This window comes from Aspergillus pseudonomiae (assembly GCF_009193645.1).
Source record: "Aspergillus pseudonomiae strain CBS 119388 unplaced genomic scaffold BDV37scaffold_19, whole genome shotgun sequence".
Taxonomy (NCBI): Eukaryota; Fungi; Ascomycota; class Eurotiomycetes; order Eurotiales; family Aspergillaceae; genus Aspergillus; species Aspergillus pseudonomiae.
In genome coordinates this window covers 244,524-264,140 of record NW_022476011.1, presented here as the reverse complement: position 1 = coordinate 264,140, position 19,617 = coordinate 244,524, and the positions used below count along the sequence as shown (strand labels likewise).

Sequence of the window (19,617 nt, the reverse complement as noted above, 5' to 3'; positions counted from 1 at the left end):
TCGGTCTCCTGTTTCTCCGGAATGCATGATCTGCGGGGAGATAGCCAGATGTGGATGTTTTTATTCCTATATTCTGAAATTGACAGAGATGGCTTCCCCCGCTTGTGGGGTATATAAGTACCGTGCATATCTCTGCAGACTGTGCAATTCAGCTCCATCCAGCCTTACTCGTCCCACTTTCGCGGATAACTAAAGTCCAATGCAGCGTTACATTTTGTTAGCCGTGTCGCTGTCGTTGCTTTCCGGGGCCGATGCTCTGGTCCGGCCTGATGGCGTGGTACGTTTGACCTCTGCGTTGGGGCTAGCAGTAACTGATACGATGCATAGGGGAGACTGCCCGCCTTGGGTTGGAACTCCTGGAATGCGTTTGCATGCGACGTCGATGCGTCCAAGATCCTGACGGCTGCAGAAGAAACAATAAATCTGGGCTTAAAAGATGCAGGTTATGAATACATCAACAGTAGGTCAACTGCAACCTGCTCTATAGATGCTAACCCCTGTAGTCGATGATTGCTGGTCAGTCAAAACTGGCCGAGATCCCGATACAAAACGTATCATTCCGGACACAGCCAAATTTCCGGATGGAATCGCAGGTGTCGCCTCTAAGATCCATGATATGGGTCTGAAGGTCGGCATTTATAGCAGTAAGTGACGGGGTACTACCATCAGGTTGGAATGAAGCTAAAGAAAACAGGTGCCGGCACGGAAACCTGCGCTGGCTATCCTGCTAGTCTGGGATATGAGAAAATAGACGCGGAGAGCTTTGCCGAATGGGGCATCGACTGTATGGAAGTTCGCTGCTGCTCCAACCATCAGATAACTAACTCAACTGAAAAAGATCTGAAATACGATAACTGCGGCGTACCTACGAACTGGACCGACACGTATACCCACTGTGTGCCAGACAACACCAATGGGGCCAACTTCCCCAACGGCACTTGTCCGGATATATCCAACCCAGCACCGGCGGAATACAATTGGAGCAGTTCCAAAACAGCTCAAAGATACGACGCTATGCGCGATGCATTGCTGGGTGTCAATCGGACCATTCTCTATTCGTTGTGCGACTGGGGCCAGGCGGACGTGAACACATGGGGTAACGCGACGGGCAACTCTTGGAGAACGACGGGGGATATTACACGTGCGTTGATATTATCTGGGACCTACCAAGACCATCACTGACTTGAGCAGCCGACTGGAGCCGGATTGTCGAGATTGCCAACGAGAACTCCTTCCTCATGAACTATGCCGATTTCTGGGGGCACCCAGATCCGGACATGCTGGAAGTCGGCAATGGAAATTTGACTCTGGAAGAGAACAGAGCCCATTTTGCTCTCTGGGCAGCAATGAAATCGCCTCTTATCATTGGCACTCCTGTACGCCCCCACCTAGCTCGGTAAGTGAAGTCTGGCTAATTGAAGCAGCTCGATTCGATCAAAGAGGAGCATCTTGCCATCCTCAAGAATAAGCCCTTGCTGTCCTTCCATCAAGATCCGGTAATCGGTCGCCCTGCGTATCCTTACAAATGGGGATACAACCCGGACTGGACATTCGATCCAGCGCATCCAGCGGAATATTGGTCCGGGCCATCGTCGACTCTGGGCGGAACCCTGGTCTTGATGTTCAACTCGGAAGACAGTGCCAAAAGCCGGACTGCCGTGTGGAGCGAGATCCCGGAGCTGAGGGACTCCGCTGAGAAGGGCAGTGGATATCTGGTAACTGACATTTGGACGGGTGAAGATCTGGGTTGTGTGAAGGATCAATATAACGTGGAGTTGCAGAGTCATGATATTGCTGCTCTGGTGGTGGGAGAATCATGCTGATCGCTGGTGGAGTGATTCTCACAGGCCACGGCTGAATGTAAACAACATGCTAGTTGCGAGGACCCACGAGTCGCATGGGTCACTACAAGCTTTGTCACGGCGGAAGGGAATAGGACATGAGAAATGTATCATAGCGGCAGTCCATAGTGATTCTATGGCTGTGCCTATGTGGCTACGACTGGAGTGTACTAAAGAAAAGCCACATTAAAGGATGACTAAATACTAAAGAATAAGTAACTCGCTCAAATGAATGGCTGCTCTTGCGTTATTGTCACCGTTGTCAAAACCGATGTTCATATCTCAGCCAATCCTTCGTTATTTGTCGTTTCAGGAAGTAGTCAATACATTGTTCCATCAAGTCGCGTGCGAAGTCCGGTACCCTCATCCAGTATGTCTTTTGGAAAGGTATAGCCAAGGTCCTGCCGCTGGACGTTGCCGCGGAGTACCTTAACAGCGAACAAGACGACATTCTCCCGTACGAGCTGATGATGGGCTGTAGTAGTCGCATACACCTTCCTAATAATACGGGGGAATACGGTGAAAAACGAGGCGCGATGCAGAGCTTGCAAAAGCTTTTTAACGGAAACATACTCAAGTGATTTCATGAGAAGACGGCTTGCTAAAAGATGGACTTTCAGATGAAGAGACAGTTCACAGCAGGTGAGACGATCTTGCAAACGATGATTTCAGTACAACCTCTATACTATCGATCTAGGAGAGCATACCGATCGCATCCTCGGGTGGACCTATACCTTCCGAAAAGTCCGAGCTGGGGAAGTTATACTCCATATGAAAACCGTAATCAGACTTGTAAAGAAATTCTAGCATCATTCGCACAGCAAGAGGATGGTCTGGAAGGTTGATTGTGTTGGATCGAGCTTCCTTTGCGGTATTAGCCATGACATTCGATGCGTAGGATATAAGAACACGAACCACGAAGCCGTTCAGTACCTTCGTGAAGAATCTGGACTGAGGACAGACCACTGCCTTGTGAGCTGGAAAGCTTTGGTTACCGCAGATAATAGTGAAGTCACTGTACTGGTAATCCAACAGAAGCCTCATGCATTCCTCATCAGTAGGCGAACCATACCAGGCTCAGGTCTCTGACTCACTTTGATATTGAATCGATCATCACGTTTTTACGATAGGATCGATTCAAGTAAAGGTCTTCCTTCGGCACCGTTGACGGGGCGCTCCTCTCTTCTTGGCCAGTCGGTTCTTGTGGTTCCAAGTCGACTGTATCCATTTTGCACTAGGCTTGCAGCAGAGACAGAAGGATAATCGGTCAATAATAAGGTTAGATAGCTAGAATTTGCAACGCTTGTTGGAAAGTAATAAGCTAAGGGTCACACAGGTTTCTAGTCAAATACAAAGAAATATTAGATATAGTAGGTAAGTATGCAGAAGTGCATATTTGGTCTTTAGAATGCCACATATGATAAAACACTGATATATAGGACATGACTAAAGAGCAAGGAGCGAACGATGCGTATGGTCTAGGAAGGTGTGAAAAGGCAAAAGGAGGCTGACAGCATGCAGTGCGAGGGGAAGAAAACCAAAACATCCCATAAGACAAAGAAAAATATGGAACAGAGTCACTCATTCTCCCACTTGAATAGAATGGTAGCTGCTTCTGTTAGTCTTGAAATAAAAACATTAGTACGCTCATCAACAACCCGAGTACATAGGCGATGTCGTATACAGATCAAGCACGCTCATATCAAGTTGCGAGAAAGGCTAGGACACAGAAAATGTAAGAGAATGCTACCGCGCTGAATACCTGCACCAGGGTATAGACTCATTATAACATTATCCCATATTCCATCACATAGTCTCGCGGTCAAAACAGTTAAATTAGGAAGATTTCATAACTCGATCACCGCCACAAATCACCTCTGCTCTCACGCCTCCAGCCACCACTACTCTTAGGACGCCCATCGTCCACCGGAACAGCCAGGAACCCGCCAAAGCCATTGCCGACCAGCACGCTCTTCCTTGCGTCGCCACCCCATGAACGACTCAATTGAGCGTCGTGAAAGCTCACCGGCCGTGTCGTACTATCGCGACGGCCTCGGGTTGAAGGTGGTTCATAAGGAGTAAAGTTCCACTCCAATTCGTCTAAGCCCTTGCTGTACACGTTCAACGGCTGTGCGAGGATACCTCCCCCGAATTGGGGCCCACTCTCACCACCACCGAACAAGCGGGGTGGAGGGGCAAGCAATAATGCCTCTGGAAATCCTGCGTCACGGACATAGAGATCCCGAAGAGCAGGAAGAGAATTGGACATCAAGGATGATATCAGGTACGAATAATAAGAGCTTGCCATCGGCGGCATACCGTAAGAGCCGGGTGGAGAAGATATCTCGTAGTGCAACAGTTCCAGTGACCGGGAGGTGAGCGGTGGCACCTTCTCCGGAGGGAATGATCGTGAAACTTCCTGGATGACCGATAGCGCGCGGAGCTCTGGTGCGACAGAGACAATTTGGTGGAGAGTCGAGGGTTGAACTTGGGTATTTGACAGGGTCAATGATTGCAAAGAGGCTCGGTTTTCAGGTAGGGAGAAGAATGCGGCAAGCCCGCTTGCCGTAACATTCGGGGTATCTCGAAGGGTAAGCCGTTCAACAGCGGGGAACGGGGGAAAGCTTTGGGAGTGTGCGAAGGCGGAATCATCGAGCCAGGGAAGATCGTCCAAAGTTAAGTCACGAAGCCTGCGAAACGCGCCCAGGCCAAATCGGAGAATATGAGGCTCGACTTGCAGTCCCGACAATTCCAGTATTTCCAGATTGGCCCAAAGGTGTGTGCCCGGCAACTGCGAGAAGGTACCCTCCGACCCATGTCGGTAATTCATGCGGCGAAGATCTGGACAGCGGGCCATAATTTCCTGCTTCAGGGCGAGGCACGCGGGGTCGTCACTGAAGAATCCAGCGGGCAAATCCACGTAGCGGAGATTGGGCAACACGGAAACTGTTCGTGCAATCTCCGATTTGCTCGCCTCGCGCGTCATGTACGGCATGCGCAAAGAGCGGACCATACTCCCTAAGCCATGTGATTGTCGAACGGTTCGCATGAAGAGCGAGAGGCGAGCCTGGGGGGCGTCTTCAGGGTCGCCATTCTTGTCGAAGAAGGAGCGGCGTTTCCGTTTCGCGGATAACTGAACCTCGAGCTCACAGTAGTGGACGGCGTCGATGCGGACATTGGAGTATCTAAAAATTGAGATGCCCGGTTAGCCAGGGGACGAGGGAAAATAGGTTGAAGACTTTAATCCCTACAGTAGAGCGTCCGCATCCATGGACCATCGCTTGCACACCAACGCGCAGTGCGCGAGGTCACGCATGTCACAAAGCATACAGCCATCCTCGGTCATGGATTCCTCCGAGGTATCATAGCTGTTATCTTCGGCGTGGGGGCACACGAAGGAGAAAATGCGGATTAAAACACGTCGCGGTAGCCTCTTGGTGTAATCTGTGCCCATGATGGGCAATGGAGGCACAGGTTCATGGTTAGTGCGGAGATGCTCATAGCTGACCGCATTCCCCGCACGGCTATGACTTTTCGAACGCTTGCGAAAACGGCTTAAAAACCCCATGATGAGAGTATGAAGGACAAATGCATTGATGAAACACGAAAGGCTCGAATTAAAGTGAGAATGTCGGAAATCAGGGGGGGGGAGGGAGAGGGTTTTGCAGTCAGAGAAAGATTAAAGATGGCAAGAATGAAGCTAAGCGAAAGAGGAGGATGCGCGAGAAATGAACGAAGGAGGAGGAGCAAGTGGGGAAGGGGAACCTCCACCAGATATGGGAAAAGGGAAATAAATGAAATCAGCCCCGGGAAGTGCCGCCGAATTATCGCTTTGCGTACAGTTTATTTCTGTGGCAATCCAAGGATGGATGCGCCCGGTGGGTTCGCCAATGGAGAAAGCTGGCGGTTGCTTCTTTGCCCATCGGGCTCGTTCTCTTCTTTTATTTGTTCACCTTGCACTCGCAGAGCTCTTGGAAGGCGTTGATCCCTGCAGTGGAGGGTCAATCATTTCAGCCTTCCAAAGAACTAGTGCGCGCGACAGGTGCATGGTTTGCTCTGGTCGATGCGCAGTGCTTATTTTTATCGACCATCCAGAAGCGAAATGACGAGGGTGGTTTTGCCCAGGCTGGGCTGGAGAACACCTTGCCAAGACAGGGGAAGAGAACTGTCTATCGTGTTTCAGGACGGCGGTTATGGCCCCTCCGGTGGTTGGATGAAACAAGTGGGGCGGCAATATTGAAGGATCCCCGACGCTTTTAACTCCTGTCAGCCCGGACGTTGCGTTGGACAGACTTTCTTAGTTCTTCCTTCTCGGTCACGACTTTCTTTATATCGCTGGCGGCATGACGACTACCGCCCCCAATGTAACAAAGGACGGAGATTAACTGCTTGCCGCGCCAATTTCTGACGGGCGTTCATTCACATGTTCAACCAGGAAATGTACGGAACTGTACTGTCTAGACTCCTGGGATCTGCGTGTTCACGGTTTTTGTGGTCTAGCGGTAATTATTTCGATGTCACAACCCTATCTTTGGGATATCCAGGTGATGAAAAGAGCCATTTCATATGGAATTACCAGAATACAGATTATGTTACAAACAGAAAGGTCACTTTGCAAGCAAACGACGGAATAGCAAGCGCTTCAGGGTTTTGTCATCCATGCAAAAATACCATTCAGGCCCGATGTACAAAGCTTATCGGCTCGGAGAGCCGCAGTTGTGGTACATGTATCAAGTTGTATTGACGTGCCTTTCAATAAAACTCGATCAAGTAAAGCAGACAGATAACAATAGTGTAACAATCATTGTTATTTGCAGGGGAATGGTAGCAGCTGAAGCGGTAGACTCAGAGCTAGCTGTAGGAGTCGTGGATTTCCTTGTCGCTGTAGAGCTGCCAGTAGCTGTGGACGATATCACTGTAGAGTTGTCGGTGGCTGTGGATGATGTCGCTGTGGAGCTGTCCGTGGTTGTGGACCCTATCGTTGGAGAGGCGGTTGTGGTTGATATCGTGGCCAGAGAGGAAGCCGAGATCGACGGGCGCTTTTCCTTCACACAGAAGGTGCGATCGTCGGTAAGGGCGGAACAGTCGGCATCAGGATTTAACGATAGAAATGTGGCACGATCAATATGCCACCTCCTCGTGAAAGTGTCGCAAGTTTCTCCAGCGTAGGAGGCGGCTACCGAGAACTCGCAGGCAGGGTTGTCGCGTGGATGTAGCTGGTGCGCAGAGAGCAGTTGTAGGAACAATCCCACGAACAGAAACAGCTGAGGACCCATTTTGATACGGATTCTTTGTTTTGGAAACGACACTGAAAAGAGGAGTATCAAAAGTATCAATGCTGTGTATTTCTTAGCGATATAGTCTTAATACTATATGAGTAGATGTAGATCCATGGATACCCCTGAGCGTAAGGCTGCCAGAAAACGTGAAAATCAAAATGGAATGGAAAGCGGGGTGACAGTCACGAGAACTCCAAAGCACTTGGATAGGTCTCTAGCTTGATGTGGAGTAGTGCTAACTAGTCTATGCAACCATGTCGGGTAGTGTAGAAGACAGTACTTATCCGGGATTAGGATGTACACTAGAGGAACATGGAGTAAGCGAAGCCAACATTGCTGCTTATGCTGCATGCCACTACTTGTACGCTGGACAGTCTTTTAGGTGCGTGAAATCTGAATTTTCTTTCTATTTTAATCAATCTGCGGAGCACCGAGTGTCTATATATGGAACCTCATGATTTACCCTTCTTGGGATTACCCGAATCATCCAAGAGCTCGCTACTGCCATCCAGCTCGGACCATTTTGGCTTTCCATCTGGGATCTTAACTGCCCGTCGGCTGTAGAAAATATGGCACCTGCAAACATGGTTAACATAAAACCAATCCGAACCAAGGCAAAGAATGTTGCAAACTGACTCTACTTCGAATGCATTGATCCACTTCTCTCTCTCCTCATGTGTCTCGCCATAGTCAATAGACGCAGGGAACAGAAGACAAACATTGCGTCCCTCATCCATAATCGGGGTCCGACAGAACGAACACGACACTTTCGTCGGGTTCATATACTCTCTCGACTTCTCCGTAGATGAGTAGAACGCCAGGCCATCAGCACCTTTGGTGAAAGTTATGTCGGACTTTTGAAATATAGTGGCCCACTGGAATGGGGCACCTATTTAATTTCGTTAGTACCTTCCTGTTGAGTGCTCCAGATATCTCGCGGACGAATAATACAGCACTCTTGTTCTGTTCAGTCACGTACCATGTAATACTTGACACCCCCGACAATGACAGTACTTCGATTTCAATGGCTTCTCTCGATTCAACTTGTATTCTACCTGCCCGCATTGGCACCTGCCGGTCCATTTCACAGGACCGAATTCTTCGTCTGTTTGGATCTTGTATGGCGGACGATGCTTCCAGCTTGCTTCGTTGGTAGTACCGGAGATGGGGTTGGGAAGGGGGTCCCCTCCTGTCGGTACATCTTCCGCCATTCTTGGGGTACTATCACTGAGTTTGCGATATTCTGAGACAGAGTGATTGGTGGTTCTCGAAAGAGAGCCCAGAGTTCTTTGCTGCTGGCGTGAATGATAGAGGCCAGGAAAGGTCGGCGGATTGCGGGAACACAAGCTGCAGGTGGCTTTAACATAAAATCAAGCTAAAACTCAATGAATCTACTCGAGCTACACTTGCTCACACCAGTGTCCATATATATATCTTCCTTGACTCTAGCCGGGTCGAGATGGTTGTGTACGCCACCAAAAAGCTGGGAATCGCGGATGATGTCATTGCGATGTAAATGTAATTTATGATGCTCTTGTGCCATGGCCATCGTCATCTATTATATTTGTGCCTGTTGCTTGGTGTTGGAAATCGCTATGCATTCATTGAGATCTACTTGAGAAGGTTTGATCAATGGGTAGGGCTAAGCTTAAGCAGTTAGCAGACGACCGTATGACCATACTAGGTCAACACAATGTTCTGCACATACCACCACATTTTTACCTCTCCATTGGCAACTACGATATAACTTATCTTGACCGGCCATAACGACTCCTACATGTCATAGACTTTCTTATATTAGCAATTTTCCATTTAGTGCTATACTAGAGGATATGATCTTTCATTATCATACCATTACATACCATGATCCATGCCCTCTTCGGGTCAGCACAACCCCCTGCATATGGCGACCCAATGGCGCCGGGCTGTAAGCGCCCGAGTGCAAGACGCCCAATTAGGGATGCAGATATAGCCCCAACGAGTCAAGAAAGGCCTCACCAGCAAGCCCCACCAAAGGCAATGGGGGCCATTATCGAAGTCACCGAGAATCCCTCGTGGTCTAAAAATACGAAAGCCCCCAGCCGTGGAGTTCCATGCTTAGAACTCCTATTATACCCTGCTTCTAAGTCTGCCCCGAAAGCGGGACAGGGAAAGGTGTTTCTTAGTCGTACGCCATGCGTCTGCTAAATACGACGCCGTCCGATACGGGCAACTTCATCATTGAGGAATTCTTTGGTGAACCCCCGCCGTATGCTATTCTCTCGCATACATGGCATGAGATGGAGGTCACGTTTCAGGATATAACGAATGGCGTGATCGATAAGAAGGGGTTCAAAAAGGTCAAAGATTGTTGTACGTTCGCTAGGGCGGATGGTTATGGATACGCCTGGATAGATACGTGTTGCATTGATAAGACAAGCAGTGCGGAGCTGTCTGAGTCGCTTAATTCTATGTATCGGTGGTATCAGGAAGCCGAAGTGTGCTATGCATATCTTGCGGATGTGCCGTCAAAGCCTTTCGCGGAGAGTAGATGGTTCAGCCGAGGATGGACGCTTCAGGAGCTAATTGCTCCGTCCACGGTTATTTTTCTCGATCATGAATGGAATGAGTTGGGAACCAGAGAGAGTCTACGAGATGTTCTATCCAAGATCACTAGTATACCTGCTGGTATTCTGATGGGCGAGGATGATGTCGAAACTGCTAGTGTTGCTCAAAGGATGTCATGGGCTGCGAGAAGGGAGACAACAAGAATCGAAGATCGAGCATATTGTCTAATGGGTATATTCGGGATCAACATGCCGCCTATTTATGGTGAGGGCAAGAACGCCTTTATTAGACTTCAAGAAGAGATCATGAAGATATTGGATGATCACAGCATATTCGCTTGGAGATCGGACTCCGAAGAAGATAGTCATGGTGGGCTCTTAGCAACATCCCCAGATGCGTTTAGGGACTCTGCCAACATTGTCCCATACAGCCCTTCCATGACTGCCGATGGGCCGTTGACCATAAGCAGCAAAGGGATACATTTGGAACTACGTTTTATTGGTGTTGGTCATCCTGGTCTTGGGCTTGGTATCCTCCATTGTGCGGAGAGTGATGCAAATGGCAAAAATAAATTGATTGCTATTCACATGCAAGATGTATTCTTGACAATGCAGCATTTTCAGAGGCTTCACTGCGGAAGGTTCATTCATCTTGCTTTAGAAGATCTTAAGCCATCACAATATCCCTTGAGAAGAATATGTGTCAAACAACGACGTCCAGCAACACGTAAGATCGCGAAGGACAGAAAGGCGCAAGATACAGTGACAACTATAGATAATCTCCAGTTGCAGGTTTTAGCCAACCCCCTTCAAGTCTGTTGCGATACTGAGAACAACTGGATAAATGCAAATAAAATACATGGGAAAGGACAGGTGCTTCTGTCGCACGCTGCAGAAAAGGGACATGCTGAGATGCTCTGGTTGCTACTAACCCGAAGTGACGTTCGCCCTAACGGACGAGATGTCAACGGCGACACACCGCTATCCCGCGCAGCAGAATGTGGACAGGAGGCTATTGTGCAGCTATTGTTGGCCCGGAACGATGTTGAGCCAGACTTGGAGGATGAGGATGGACGAACTCCCCTTTCACATGCAGCAGCGTCTGGTCATTTGGATGTTGTCAAACTGCTCCTTAGGTCAGGTAGAGTTTATGCAGACTCGAGGGATAATTTTCGTCGGTCACCCTTATCACGAGCTGCACAATTTGGCCACGAGGCGGTTGTGAAGTTGTTGCTTGAGAAGGGAGTTGAGGTGGACCCCAAAGATCATCGTGGCCAAACACCACTGTCTTGGGCTGCTTCAAAAAATGACCATAAGGCAGTTGCTGCAATACTTCTCGATAATGGAGCTGCTATAGAGTCCAGGGATCAAACTGGTAGAACGCCGCTGTCTTTCGCTGCACGCGAAGGGCGTGAGGCAATAGTCGCATTACTACTAGAGAGGGGGGCAGATATAGAATCGTACGACAACGAATCCTATACACCACTATCATGGGCTGCATTGAAAGGACATGAAGCAACAGTAAGGCTTTTGCTGGCGAATGGAGCTACTATAGAGCATCGAGAGAGGAACAGGGGAACACCATTAGCCCTTGCCACAGATCGTGGCCATGAGGCAACGGTCAGGTTGCTCTTAGAAAAGGGAGCAAATATAGAATCTATGGGCATGTTACAGCAGACACCGCTATTCTTAGCTATAGAAAGAGGCTATGAGGCAATGGTAAAGTTTCTGTTGGAAAAGGGTGCTAATATTGAGGCGCGAGATTATGTGCGGCGGACACCGTTATTCCTAGCCATAGAACAAGGTCATGAGGCAGTGGTAAAGCTGCTGCTTGAAAAGGGGGCTGATATAAACTGTCAGGATAATATGCATCAAACACCACTGGCCTTCGCTGCAGAGCGAAATCTTGATGCATTGGTCAAGTTGCTACAGGAAGTGGATCATAGGCCGTGACTATGGTCAAAGTCATACATACATATATTGGTGATGCTGTTCTAGATAAAGGGATAATGAAAGGTGCGTAGATTTGTTGTACTAGAAACTAGAAGAATGATATGCTATCCTAATACTACAGGCAGTAACAGGAGCTGAGCACCAGAAAAAGATATTGAAAAACCTTGACAACTTCTGGTTAAATTATTAGGTCTCGGAACCTAAAGTACCCCGTAGCTAAAGGCTCTATGGAGACTACGGAGGCTTCCATACTTAGATATATGGTAGACCAAGTTTCCAGGCTAGTCATGACCAAATCAAGAGATCAAATGGGGCACGCGAGCAACACTATAGTGAATAAAAGTCACTGGCTACCTACGAAGTGACAAATTTAGCCACGGGCTATATCCACAGTGATCACTAAGCTCTCCATAGAACCAATCATGATCAATTGGAGCATGGGGTGGACTAGTACTTATTAATCGTGCATTTGATGTCTTGGTGGAACTGCCAGTCCCAGGTGACCATTATCAAGATCGTGGCCCCAGTGACATGATTGCACTGGGTATTTCTTTTGTACGTATGCAAATAGACCTAGACGTTTACATTCCACCATTTATCAGTATAAAGATTGAACTACGAACAAATGAGATATGCCATCAGCACATTTAATCATATGCTATATCCATACACAAAGCTAATAGCATACATGAGGTCCAAATATACTATTAGCGCTAATCCGCGCTGTACGACAGACAGTGTAGTCCCATTGGTCTGCGCCACCTAAACAAAAAATAAAAATAAAAAGGGGTGTAATAATAAGACCTACTAGTTAAGAAGGCAAAGTCAAGAATACAATGTGACTATACCAATGGCTATGTAGACCGGCACTCTTGAGGCTGAATTTACTAATTGAACTACTCACCCAATATGCCGCGTGAGACGCAAGGTGAGATTCGGGGTAAAATCGAACCGGTGCATGGGACTATTTGCAAATTATTTGAAATCATACCGTCTTGGGTTTCTGACACGCCCATCTGTGGTCAGTTGACCAATCCAAGCCATCCTTTCCACCCACATGATAGCCTTGACTATGGATATAGTAGTTTTAGTTGAAATCACCCGATTAATGATTGCCCCGGCTACCACTAGGCAAATTCTCCGATTTGCTTATTTCTCGATGTAACCTTTTTCAAATTCTGATCGGTTTCTCTTCCATTGTCGGCATAGCGATGGCAGTGGGAAACTACGGCTGCAAGTCGGGCATTTAAAAGGTGATCATCCCTTGGTAGATATACAATAAAAAAAGAGACCACCGAATCCTAGCATGCCTTGTAAGTCTGGACACCATATTATTGAAGAATTTCTTTTGCAGCCTAAACTCCATGATGTGGCTTCAGAAAAAGTATGCTCTCGCTGTTTTCTGTGTCGCCAGCGGGGCAGCGGCTGTCACTCAGATTACTGATACGCAGATGAAAAAGTATCTTGATCAAGGAGGCGCGGAACTTGCAGACCGCTATGCACCTATGTGGTTCTTTGGCCAGGCGCTTAATCACCCCCCTTGCTACCCAACATGGGCCTTTGGAGGCTCTCCTACTTCAAACGATGTGTACGACAGCAGCCACAAGACCCCTGCAGCGGCACAGTGTGAGTATCCAGATGTTGGATGCAAATGCCGCAACCCGGGAGTCGCCATTAACAATAAAGCACCTGACTTTCCGATATACTATACCTTCCGAAAATGTAGTGATACCGAGGTACGAGTGGCATATAATCTCTTCTATGAGAAGGACGGTGCCAAAGTAATCGGAGTGATTGACACCGGCCATGATTAGTGAGTATTGGAAATTACTCCATTATTCAAGACAATCTTTAACAGTCATAGTGATTGGGAAAGAGTCATCATTATTCACTCCCGGGACGGCAACAATATGTGGGCGCCGTCGCGAGCACTACTCTCCTCACATAGTGGCTATCACAATCTAGCTTGGGGAGATATTCAAAACACGCTCACCACGGAGGAGATCCAGTCTGGAGCCGCCAATGACCCCAATGGAGTCCGTAATAATGATCACCCCAAGGTTTATATCTCTTGGTCGAAGCATGCTCACTTTGATACCCGCAATACCGGTTGGGTTGACCCGATCAGTCAGTCAACAGATAATGCATTCCGGAGTAACGATTGGTGGCATTATGTCAATACGAAATACTATGTAAGTGTTTCTGGAGCGTTAGAGCTTGCCAACGAGGTAATTGTGAATCTTACAAGTTCAGATCTTATCGGATAATTCTACTGATGCCGGGAAAGCTCTAAGAAGTGCTGATTGGGGCAGTGCTACCAGTAACCCCCCGTATGTGCAGGAGACTATATGTACTGCTGAGAATTCTTGAGCGTGGCACGCAGGTGTATAGAACTTTCGCGTACATAGCGGTTCATATAGAAATGTATGCGACTTAACGGGGGTCTTTAGGGTTGAAGGAACGATAGCTATATCGTGGAACTAGAGTTTTCATCAATGGCAAATCTTTGTATGAGAATACTCTATCTAGGATGCAGCGTATATAGATTATTACATATTTATGGGGTGATTGTATTGCCGTAGCATATCTATTCAATACATTGTATTTCAACCATGGTATTGAAGTAGATAATAGCAGTATCCCATGGGAGAATGCAGGAAGCCAACTCTGTTTATTCCATAAGATTCAAAATCTATGAGTTTACATCCTGTATAAGCTAAGATATATGCACAGTATTCACGACCCAACGAGGTCCAGCTACCTATACTAGTTCAGAAGTGAACTGTTCTTCTGTGAGTCCAGTTCAATTACCCGATACAGGTACCGCCACTTTTGTAAAAACAGTAGGGGGCGTCGAGGAATCAAGAACACTTAAGTGTACTTTTCCGCGTTCGTATGTTGTCTTCCCAAGAAAGTGTTAAATGTCATAATGACTAAATCTACTTGACTCTTTGTTACACAGCATACCATTCCCATTCCGAGCATATGGATAGTGTAGACGTCATAACAGAGAACATGCCGTCTTCGGTATATGAAATATAATGCTAACGTCAATATGACAACCACAATCGTTTCTTTCGCTTCTCTCGACTATATTGGGAACCGATATAAAGGAGACCTAACCCTTGACCGATGTGACCATTGGAAAGTATTCGCGAAGACACTTGACTATCACGCTGTCATTATTGGGACATAAGATTAATTATTACTCGAACAAAATGGACGCTTATCTTACTAACGATGTTGAGCTCGTTGCTCACCTTAGCAAACAGAACCACTATGACTATGTTGTCGTCGGCAGTGGCTTTGGTGGCGGAGTTCTAGCACAAAAGCTAGTCGAAGGCAAGGACGGAAAGGCCCCAAAAGTCCTTGTCATCGAGAAGGGTGGATTGTCTTTCTCTACACATTGTTTGAATACTGCCCGCCCATCATGGCAGGTGGGCAGTGTCCAGGGTCCATCGCAAGACAACGACGTCGTTTACAACGCGGTTAAGCAGAAAGTCCACACAGCGGCAGGTTCTGACCCTTTCCTCGGCGGCCCTGTTTATTGCCTCGGCGGCCGATCCAATGTCTGGGGTCTCTTCTCTCCGCAGGAGAATCCTGAACAAACACAAAATTTTTTTCCCGAAAAAATTTCAAAATACCTTAATGAAAAGGGGTATAAGGAAGCTTTCAAGCTTTTGACGAACGATTCCCAGAAAAATCCAGATCAGATTTACCCAAAATGGAAGAAGGATGAACAAAGTCCTTCGATTGATCTGACAGGTGGACAAATGGCGACTGCTATAAAAGCTGTTGAAGATGCGCTTGGAGAATGGGACAGAACCGGTGTCGAAGTCTCAGCTGCACCTATGGCAGCGCAGTTTTCATCCTCGAAGCCGTACGACTTCCCACAAGGCGCATACAGCACTGTCGACCGACTTCTGCAGCTGTCTTACGCCAGAAGCCCAAATCTGACCATCCTCACGAACGTCGAGGGGCTCTCTTTCAGTTATCAGCCACCCAAAAACTCTGGCGGATCCTACACGGTTGACACTCTGACGGTTCGCGATTCGTCAAACAGGAAAGAACTGAGCATCCACGCAAAGCTTGGTATTATCCTTTGCGCTGGCACTCTCGACACTGCCAGAATTGCACTACGCAGTGAACTACAAAAACTCAATCCGCTGGTGGGCAAGGGTCTAACGGACCATGAAATTTGGGGGGTCCGCCTCGTGAAAGAGAAGAACCATAACCAGAATCTGATCCACCCACTGAAGCTTCAAAGTGAGATTACTATCGATGACTCGATGAACTCAAAAGTTCTTTTGAACGTAGCGGTGAACGCGAACACTTTCTTAGGCCGCTCTTCCACTGTTTACTCACCTCCCACGCAATGCTATGATCCCACAGGCCATCGTCTCAATAGACCTCCTGCGCAGCTACAAGAAGACCCTGAAAATTCATGCAACAACAACACTGTGAATGTCACATTTCAGTATTGTGCCGAGTTGGACGATAGCAGCGAAGTGTATAATATCCCAGCCGAAACTCCAGTAGTCTACATTAGACGCGCGAACCCGGATATTGACGTTAGACATTCCAAAATGCAGCAAATCGCGTCAAGTATATTCCGAAAAATTCTGGATATCACCCGTATCCCAGACCTACGGTTGACACTTGTCCCATTTGGTGCAGTAGCCCACGAGGTCGGGACGATGCGCTTGCAACGACCCAAAAAACATACTGACAGTGTATCAAACAAAGAGGATAAGTATGTCGTGGACGACGAATATCGGGTAAGGAATTTCGATAATCTTTATGTTTGTGACTTGTCTATCTTCCCCGTCAGTCCACCTGCCAATCCGAGCTTGACTCTGGCGGCGATGGCATTGCAACTTGCGGATAACCTCCTCAACCGTGTCCCCTAAAAAGCCAACCAAATCCAAGACGACCAAGGTGAAGCCGGTAATTACTAAGATGATAAAATCGAAGACAAACAAGGTGAAGATGGTTCATGAAGCCCTTCTTGTACACGTAACCAAGTCAAACTCCTATGCAAGTGGCAACGACTTAAGCTCTTTAAAATGGATTAAATTTATTTGAATAACGCAGACCTTCCTGATTATGAAAGGCTGAGGAAGAGCATTGGTGAATTTTAATTGACTTAACAGCTTGCCTTTGTATGGGTTCTATTTCCCATTCGCTTACTAGGGGTTTTTCTTTCCCATACCATCATGAGAATGCAGAGGCAATTTGAGATACGCGAAACACAAAAGAACTATTCCATTGCTATAACATCATAGCAGTAGTGCTCTGTTTCATAAGCAAAGCAATGCATCCAATTGGTCTCTCCGCTTTGTGAAATTCTACTTGCAAGCAGAATGCAGGCCTTTTCGACACTAAATACTTTCATAGGGATTAGTTGATATCATGACTAAGGTAATGTGTCTCTTATGTCCCAAAGTACTATCATTTTTTGGCGCTGCGACGTGTAGAGGTCGTTGATCTGGAGACAGAAAATGCAGTAAGGGACGAAAACTGCCAGCAATTGCAAGCTTTAAGTACCAAATGAATAGGGCTTTAGAGGAGCTGCATTCGCAATGGCGGAGCACATCTACTGTGTACATTCTGTCTATTATGCGTGATAGTGCTGAAGAGGAGCACGGATAAATGTGGGCCAACTTTACATTAGATCTGGATACCTAGGAACTACTTTTACGAAAGCCCAATGACGCCTATACAAAGGATATGCATCAAAAATTGCAGGATGTTGGATGTTCTCTGGTATGTTGGCTTAGAAAGATCGACCACACAGCCAAGCTGTCAGTCTAGAACATTCTGAATAAATGTATGACACACTAAGTGAGATAAATATGACGTTGTGATAAAGCATTCCTGAATAAGTCCATGGTTCGTTGCATGGCCTAGTGTCTAGTTTTCAAGGACGAGCGGTAGGCCCTTGAAGACCAGCGAGGTGAAATTTCTTGAGGTTATCTTTAAGTTACTCATATTTCTAGGTACCTACCCATCTCAGTTATCTGCTCACTGCTGTGATTGTTCCTTAATGCGGCCAAAAAAAATTCGAAGGCTTACCAGTCGAAGTTTGCGTTTGTAGAGCTGATGACATCTCTGCAACGATGGCAAGATGCAAGGTCGAATCTGAGGTTCCGGAATGATATCCGCTCTAAGTTGCTTGAGCAATTGGGCCCTTGGATCTCAGTTAAGTCTCTGGCTCTGACAGTACGTTTGCATGACGCAAAATGTCAATCGAAATGCTCCCAGTCCGTTTGCGGCCCAAGCTGTGTCCCACAATCTTCGCCACTGGCAATTACTTCTATTACGCACATTGAATAAATTTATTAAATTATGGGTGCTTTTCCTCTTGTTCCCAGTTCACATATCCTAATTAACACGATCTATATTGGCCGGTCCGTCACACAATACGTCTAACAAAATGGCTTCTGAGTCTTCCCCAGTCCATACATTTAGGGATCACGACGACATGGTCTACATAATTTCTTTCTCACCTGACGGCAAATATATGGCATCAGGTTCTGGAGATAAAATAGTTAAGGTCTGGGACACCAATACTTGGACCTGCTTCAACACACTTAAAGACCATAATGGAGCCGTCCTATCACTTACCTTTTCACCTGATAACAGATATTTGGCGTCAGGCTCTGGTGAAATAATTAAGATTTGGGACAATGGGAATTGGACTTGCGTCCATACTCTTAAAGGCCATAATGACAGAGTCTTCTCAGTCAACTTCTTATATGGGGGCAGATATGTTGCTTCAGGTTCTGGTGATAATACCATTATGATCTGGGATACTAAGGATTGGACCTGCATCCATACACTTAAAGGGCACAGCAGCTGGATTTTTTCAGCCGCTTTCACATCCTATGACAGATATATGGCATCAGGTTCAAGAGATAAAACAATCAAGATCTGGAATACCAATTGCAAGGATTGGCCTTGTATCCATACACTTGAAGGCCATAATGCCTCTGTCTTCTCAGTCGACTTTTCACATGACGGGAAATACCTAGCAACAGGTTCAGGTGATAAGACAGCCAAGATCTGGGAAACCAAGAGCTGGAATTGCATCAATACACTTAAAAATCACGATGGGCCTGTCCTCTCAGTTGCCTTTTCATATAGCAACAGATATATGGTATCAGGCTCTAGTGATAAAACAGTCAAGATCTGGGCTACTAAGGATTGGATGTGCATGCAGACAATTCAAGGCTATGATGATTGGGTCTTCTCAGTTTCCTTCTCACCTGAAGGTAAATATATGGCGTCAGGTTCAAGAGACAAATCTGTGAAGATCTGGAATGCCTTTCCCAAAGACTGGATCTGTATCTCCACACTTATAAGCTATAACAGCAATGTCCATTCAGTCGCATTTTCGCATGACAATAGAAATTTAGCGTCAGGTGGTAATTTCGCGACAGTCGACATCTGGGATACCAAGAATTGGACATGCTTCAAAAAAATTTTTAATTTGGGGTTATGGTCCATCCCCTCAATTACCTTTTCAAATGATAACAGATATATGGCGTCAGGTTCATTTGATACCAGAGTCAAGATCACAAATACCAAGGATTGGAACCTCATCCACACACTTAGAGACCATAGTGGTTGGATCAGATCAGTTGCCTTCTCGCCTGACAGCAGATATATGGCGTCAGGCTCTGATGATCATACAGTTAGGATCTGGGATACCAAGAGTTGGAAATGCATCCACACACTCAGGGACCTTAATTCTCTGGTAAACTTCGCTGTCTTCTCACCTGACGGCAGATATATAGCAACAGTTTATGGAGTTTCAATAATCAAGGTCTGGGATACCAAGAATTGGATCTGCATCTCCACACTTAAAGGCCATAACAGCTATATCCGCTCAGCTGCCTTTTCACATGACAGCAAATATATGGCGTCAGGCTCTAAGGATAAAACAGTTAAGATCTGGGATATTAATAATTGGACCTGCATCCACACGCTTAAAGA

The 19,617-nt window shown here is 46.8% G+C and overlaps 9 protein-coding genes across 9 annotated transcripts; 3 read left to right on the top strand and 6 right to left on the bottom strand.

Moving 5' to 3' along the window:
* Positions 1 to 199: 199 nt before the first annotated feature.
* Positions 200 to 1,824, top strand: BDV37DRAFT_292574 (glycoside hydrolase family 27 protein; the record flags this gene model as incomplete). Its single annotated transcript, XM_032089214.1, has 7 exons — positions 200 to 277; positions 328 to 460; positions 504 to 644; positions 695 to 784; positions 839 to 1,141; positions 1,192 to 1,376; positions 1,425 to 1,824. The coding sequence occupies 7 exons, from the start codon at positions 200 to 202 to the stop codon at positions 1,821 to 1,823; spliced, it is 1,329 nt and encodes a 442-aa protein (XP_031943365.1).
* Positions 1,825 to 2,486: 662 nt separating this feature from the next.
* BDV37DRAFT_243882 (BTB/POZ domain-containing protein) lies at positions 2,487 to 2,896 on the bottom strand. Its single transcript, XM_032081477.1, has one exon. It carries the CDS (start codon positions 2,883 to 2,885, stop codon positions 2,535 to 2,537), a length of 351 nt encoding a protein of 116 aa, XP_031943364.1. The 5' UTR covers positions 2,886 to 2,896; the 3' UTR covers positions 2,487 to 2,534.
* Positions 2,897 to 3,075: 179 nt separating this feature from the next.
* Positions 3,076 to 3,562, bottom strand: BDV37DRAFT_73304 (uncharacterized protein). The gene has a single exon (XM_032091136.1). The coding sequence runs from the start codon at positions 3,424 to 3,426 to the stop codon at positions 3,163 to 3,165; it is 264 nt and encodes an 87-aa protein (XP_031943363.1). The 5' UTR covers positions 3,427 to 3,562; the 3' UTR covers positions 3,076 to 3,162.
* Positions 3,076 to 5,959, bottom strand: BDV37DRAFT_243880 (F-box domain protein). The gene is made up of 2 exons (XM_032081476.1): positions 5,093 to 5,959; positions 3,076 to 5,026 (listed from the first exon to the last, which is right to left on the bottom strand). The coding sequence occupies exons 1-2, from the start codon at positions 5,407 to 5,409 to the stop codon at positions 3,700 to 3,702; spliced, it is 1,644 nt and encodes a 547-aa protein (XP_031943362.1). The 5' UTR covers positions 5,410 to 5,959; the 3' UTR covers positions 3,076 to 3,699.
* Positions 5,960 to 6,607: 648 nt separating this feature from the next.
* BDV37DRAFT_281284 (uncharacterized protein) lies at positions 6,608 to 7,117 on the bottom strand (the record flags this gene model as incomplete). The annotated part of the gene is made up of 1 exon (XM_032086786.1): positions 6,608 to 7,117. The coding sequence occupies one exon, from the start codon at positions 7,115 to 7,117 to the stop codon at positions 6,608 to 6,610; it is 510 nt and encodes a 169-aa protein (XP_031943361.1).
* A 379-nt stretch (positions 7,118 to 7,496) lies between these two features.
* On the bottom strand, positions 7,497 to 8,614 carry BDV37DRAFT_243877 (GFA family protein). The gene is made up of 3 exons (XM_032081475.1): positions 8,100 to 8,614; positions 7,757 to 8,009; positions 7,497 to 7,696 (listed from the first exon to the last, which is right to left on the bottom strand). Exons 1-3 carry the CDS (start codon positions 8,329 to 8,331, stop codon positions 7,573 to 7,575), a joined length of 609 nt encoding a protein of 202 aa, XP_031943360.1. The 5' UTR covers positions 8,332 to 8,614; the 3' UTR covers positions 7,497 to 7,572.
* Positions 8,615 to 11,085: 2,471 nt separating this feature from the next.
* On the bottom strand, positions 11,086 to 11,420 carry BDV37DRAFT_243873 (uncharacterized protein). Its single transcript, XM_032081474.1, has one exon. The coding sequence runs from the start codon at positions 11,331 to 11,333 to the stop codon at positions 11,142 to 11,144; it is 192 nt and encodes a 63-aa protein (XP_031943359.1). The 5' UTR covers positions 11,334 to 11,420; the 3' UTR covers positions 11,086 to 11,141.
* A 1,650-nt stretch (positions 11,421 to 13,070) lies between these two features.
* On the top strand, positions 13,071 to 13,989 carry BDV37DRAFT_292572 (uncharacterized protein; the record flags this gene model as incomplete). Its single annotated transcript, XM_032089213.1, has 3 exons — positions 13,071 to 13,432; positions 13,484 to 13,811; positions 13,873 to 13,989. The coding sequence occupies 3 exons, from the start codon at positions 13,071 to 13,073 to the stop codon at positions 13,987 to 13,989; spliced, it is 807 nt and encodes a 268-aa protein (XP_031943358.1).
* Positions 13,990 to 14,837: 848 nt separating this feature from the next.
* BDV37DRAFT_281280 (uncharacterized protein) lies at positions 14,838 to 16,529 on the top strand (the record flags this gene model as incomplete). Its single annotated transcript, XM_032086785.1, has 1 exon — positions 14,838 to 16,529. One exon carries the CDS (start codon positions 14,838 to 14,840, stop codon positions 16,527 to 16,529), a length of 1,692 nt encoding a protein of 563 aa, XP_031943357.1.
* Positions 16,530 to 19,617: the final 3,088 nt, after the last annotated feature.

Excerpts from the sequence above, each read along its gene's own strand:
- BDV37DRAFT_243882 (XM_032081477.1), bottom strand. The coding sequence starts at position 2,885 with ATGAGGCTTCTGTTGGATTACCAGTACAGTGACTTCACTATTATCTGC.
- BDV37DRAFT_73304 (XM_032091136.1), bottom strand. The coding sequence starts at position 3,426 with ATGAGTGACTCTGTTCCATATTTTTCTTTGTCTTATGGGATGTTTTGG.
- BDV37DRAFT_243880 (XM_032081476.1), bottom strand. The coding sequence starts at position 5,409 with ATGGGGTTTTTAAGCCGTTTTCGCAAGCGTTCGAAAAGTCATAGCCGT. Across the intron at positions 5,027-5,092 it reads ATGGATGCGGACGCTCTACT|ATACTCCAATGTCCGCATCG; the intron begins GTAGGGATTAAA and ends CTCAATTTTTAG.
- BDV37DRAFT_243877 (XM_032081475.1), bottom strand. The coding sequence starts at position 8,331 with ATGGCGGAAGATGTACCGACAGGAGGGGACCCCCTTCCCAACCCCATC. Across the intron at positions 8,010-8,099 it reads GGGGTGTCAAGTATTACATG|GTGCCCCATTCCAGTGGGCC; the intron begins GTACGTGACTGA and ends GAAATTAAATAG. Across the intron at positions 7,697-7,756 it reads ATCAATGCATTCGAAGTAGA|GTGCCATATTTTCTACAGCC; the intron begins GTCAGTTTGCAA and ends CCATGTTTGCAG.
- BDV37DRAFT_243873 (XM_032081474.1), bottom strand. The coding sequence starts at position 11,333 with ATGCCCATAGATTCTATATTTGCTCCCTTTTCTAAGAGCAACCTGACC.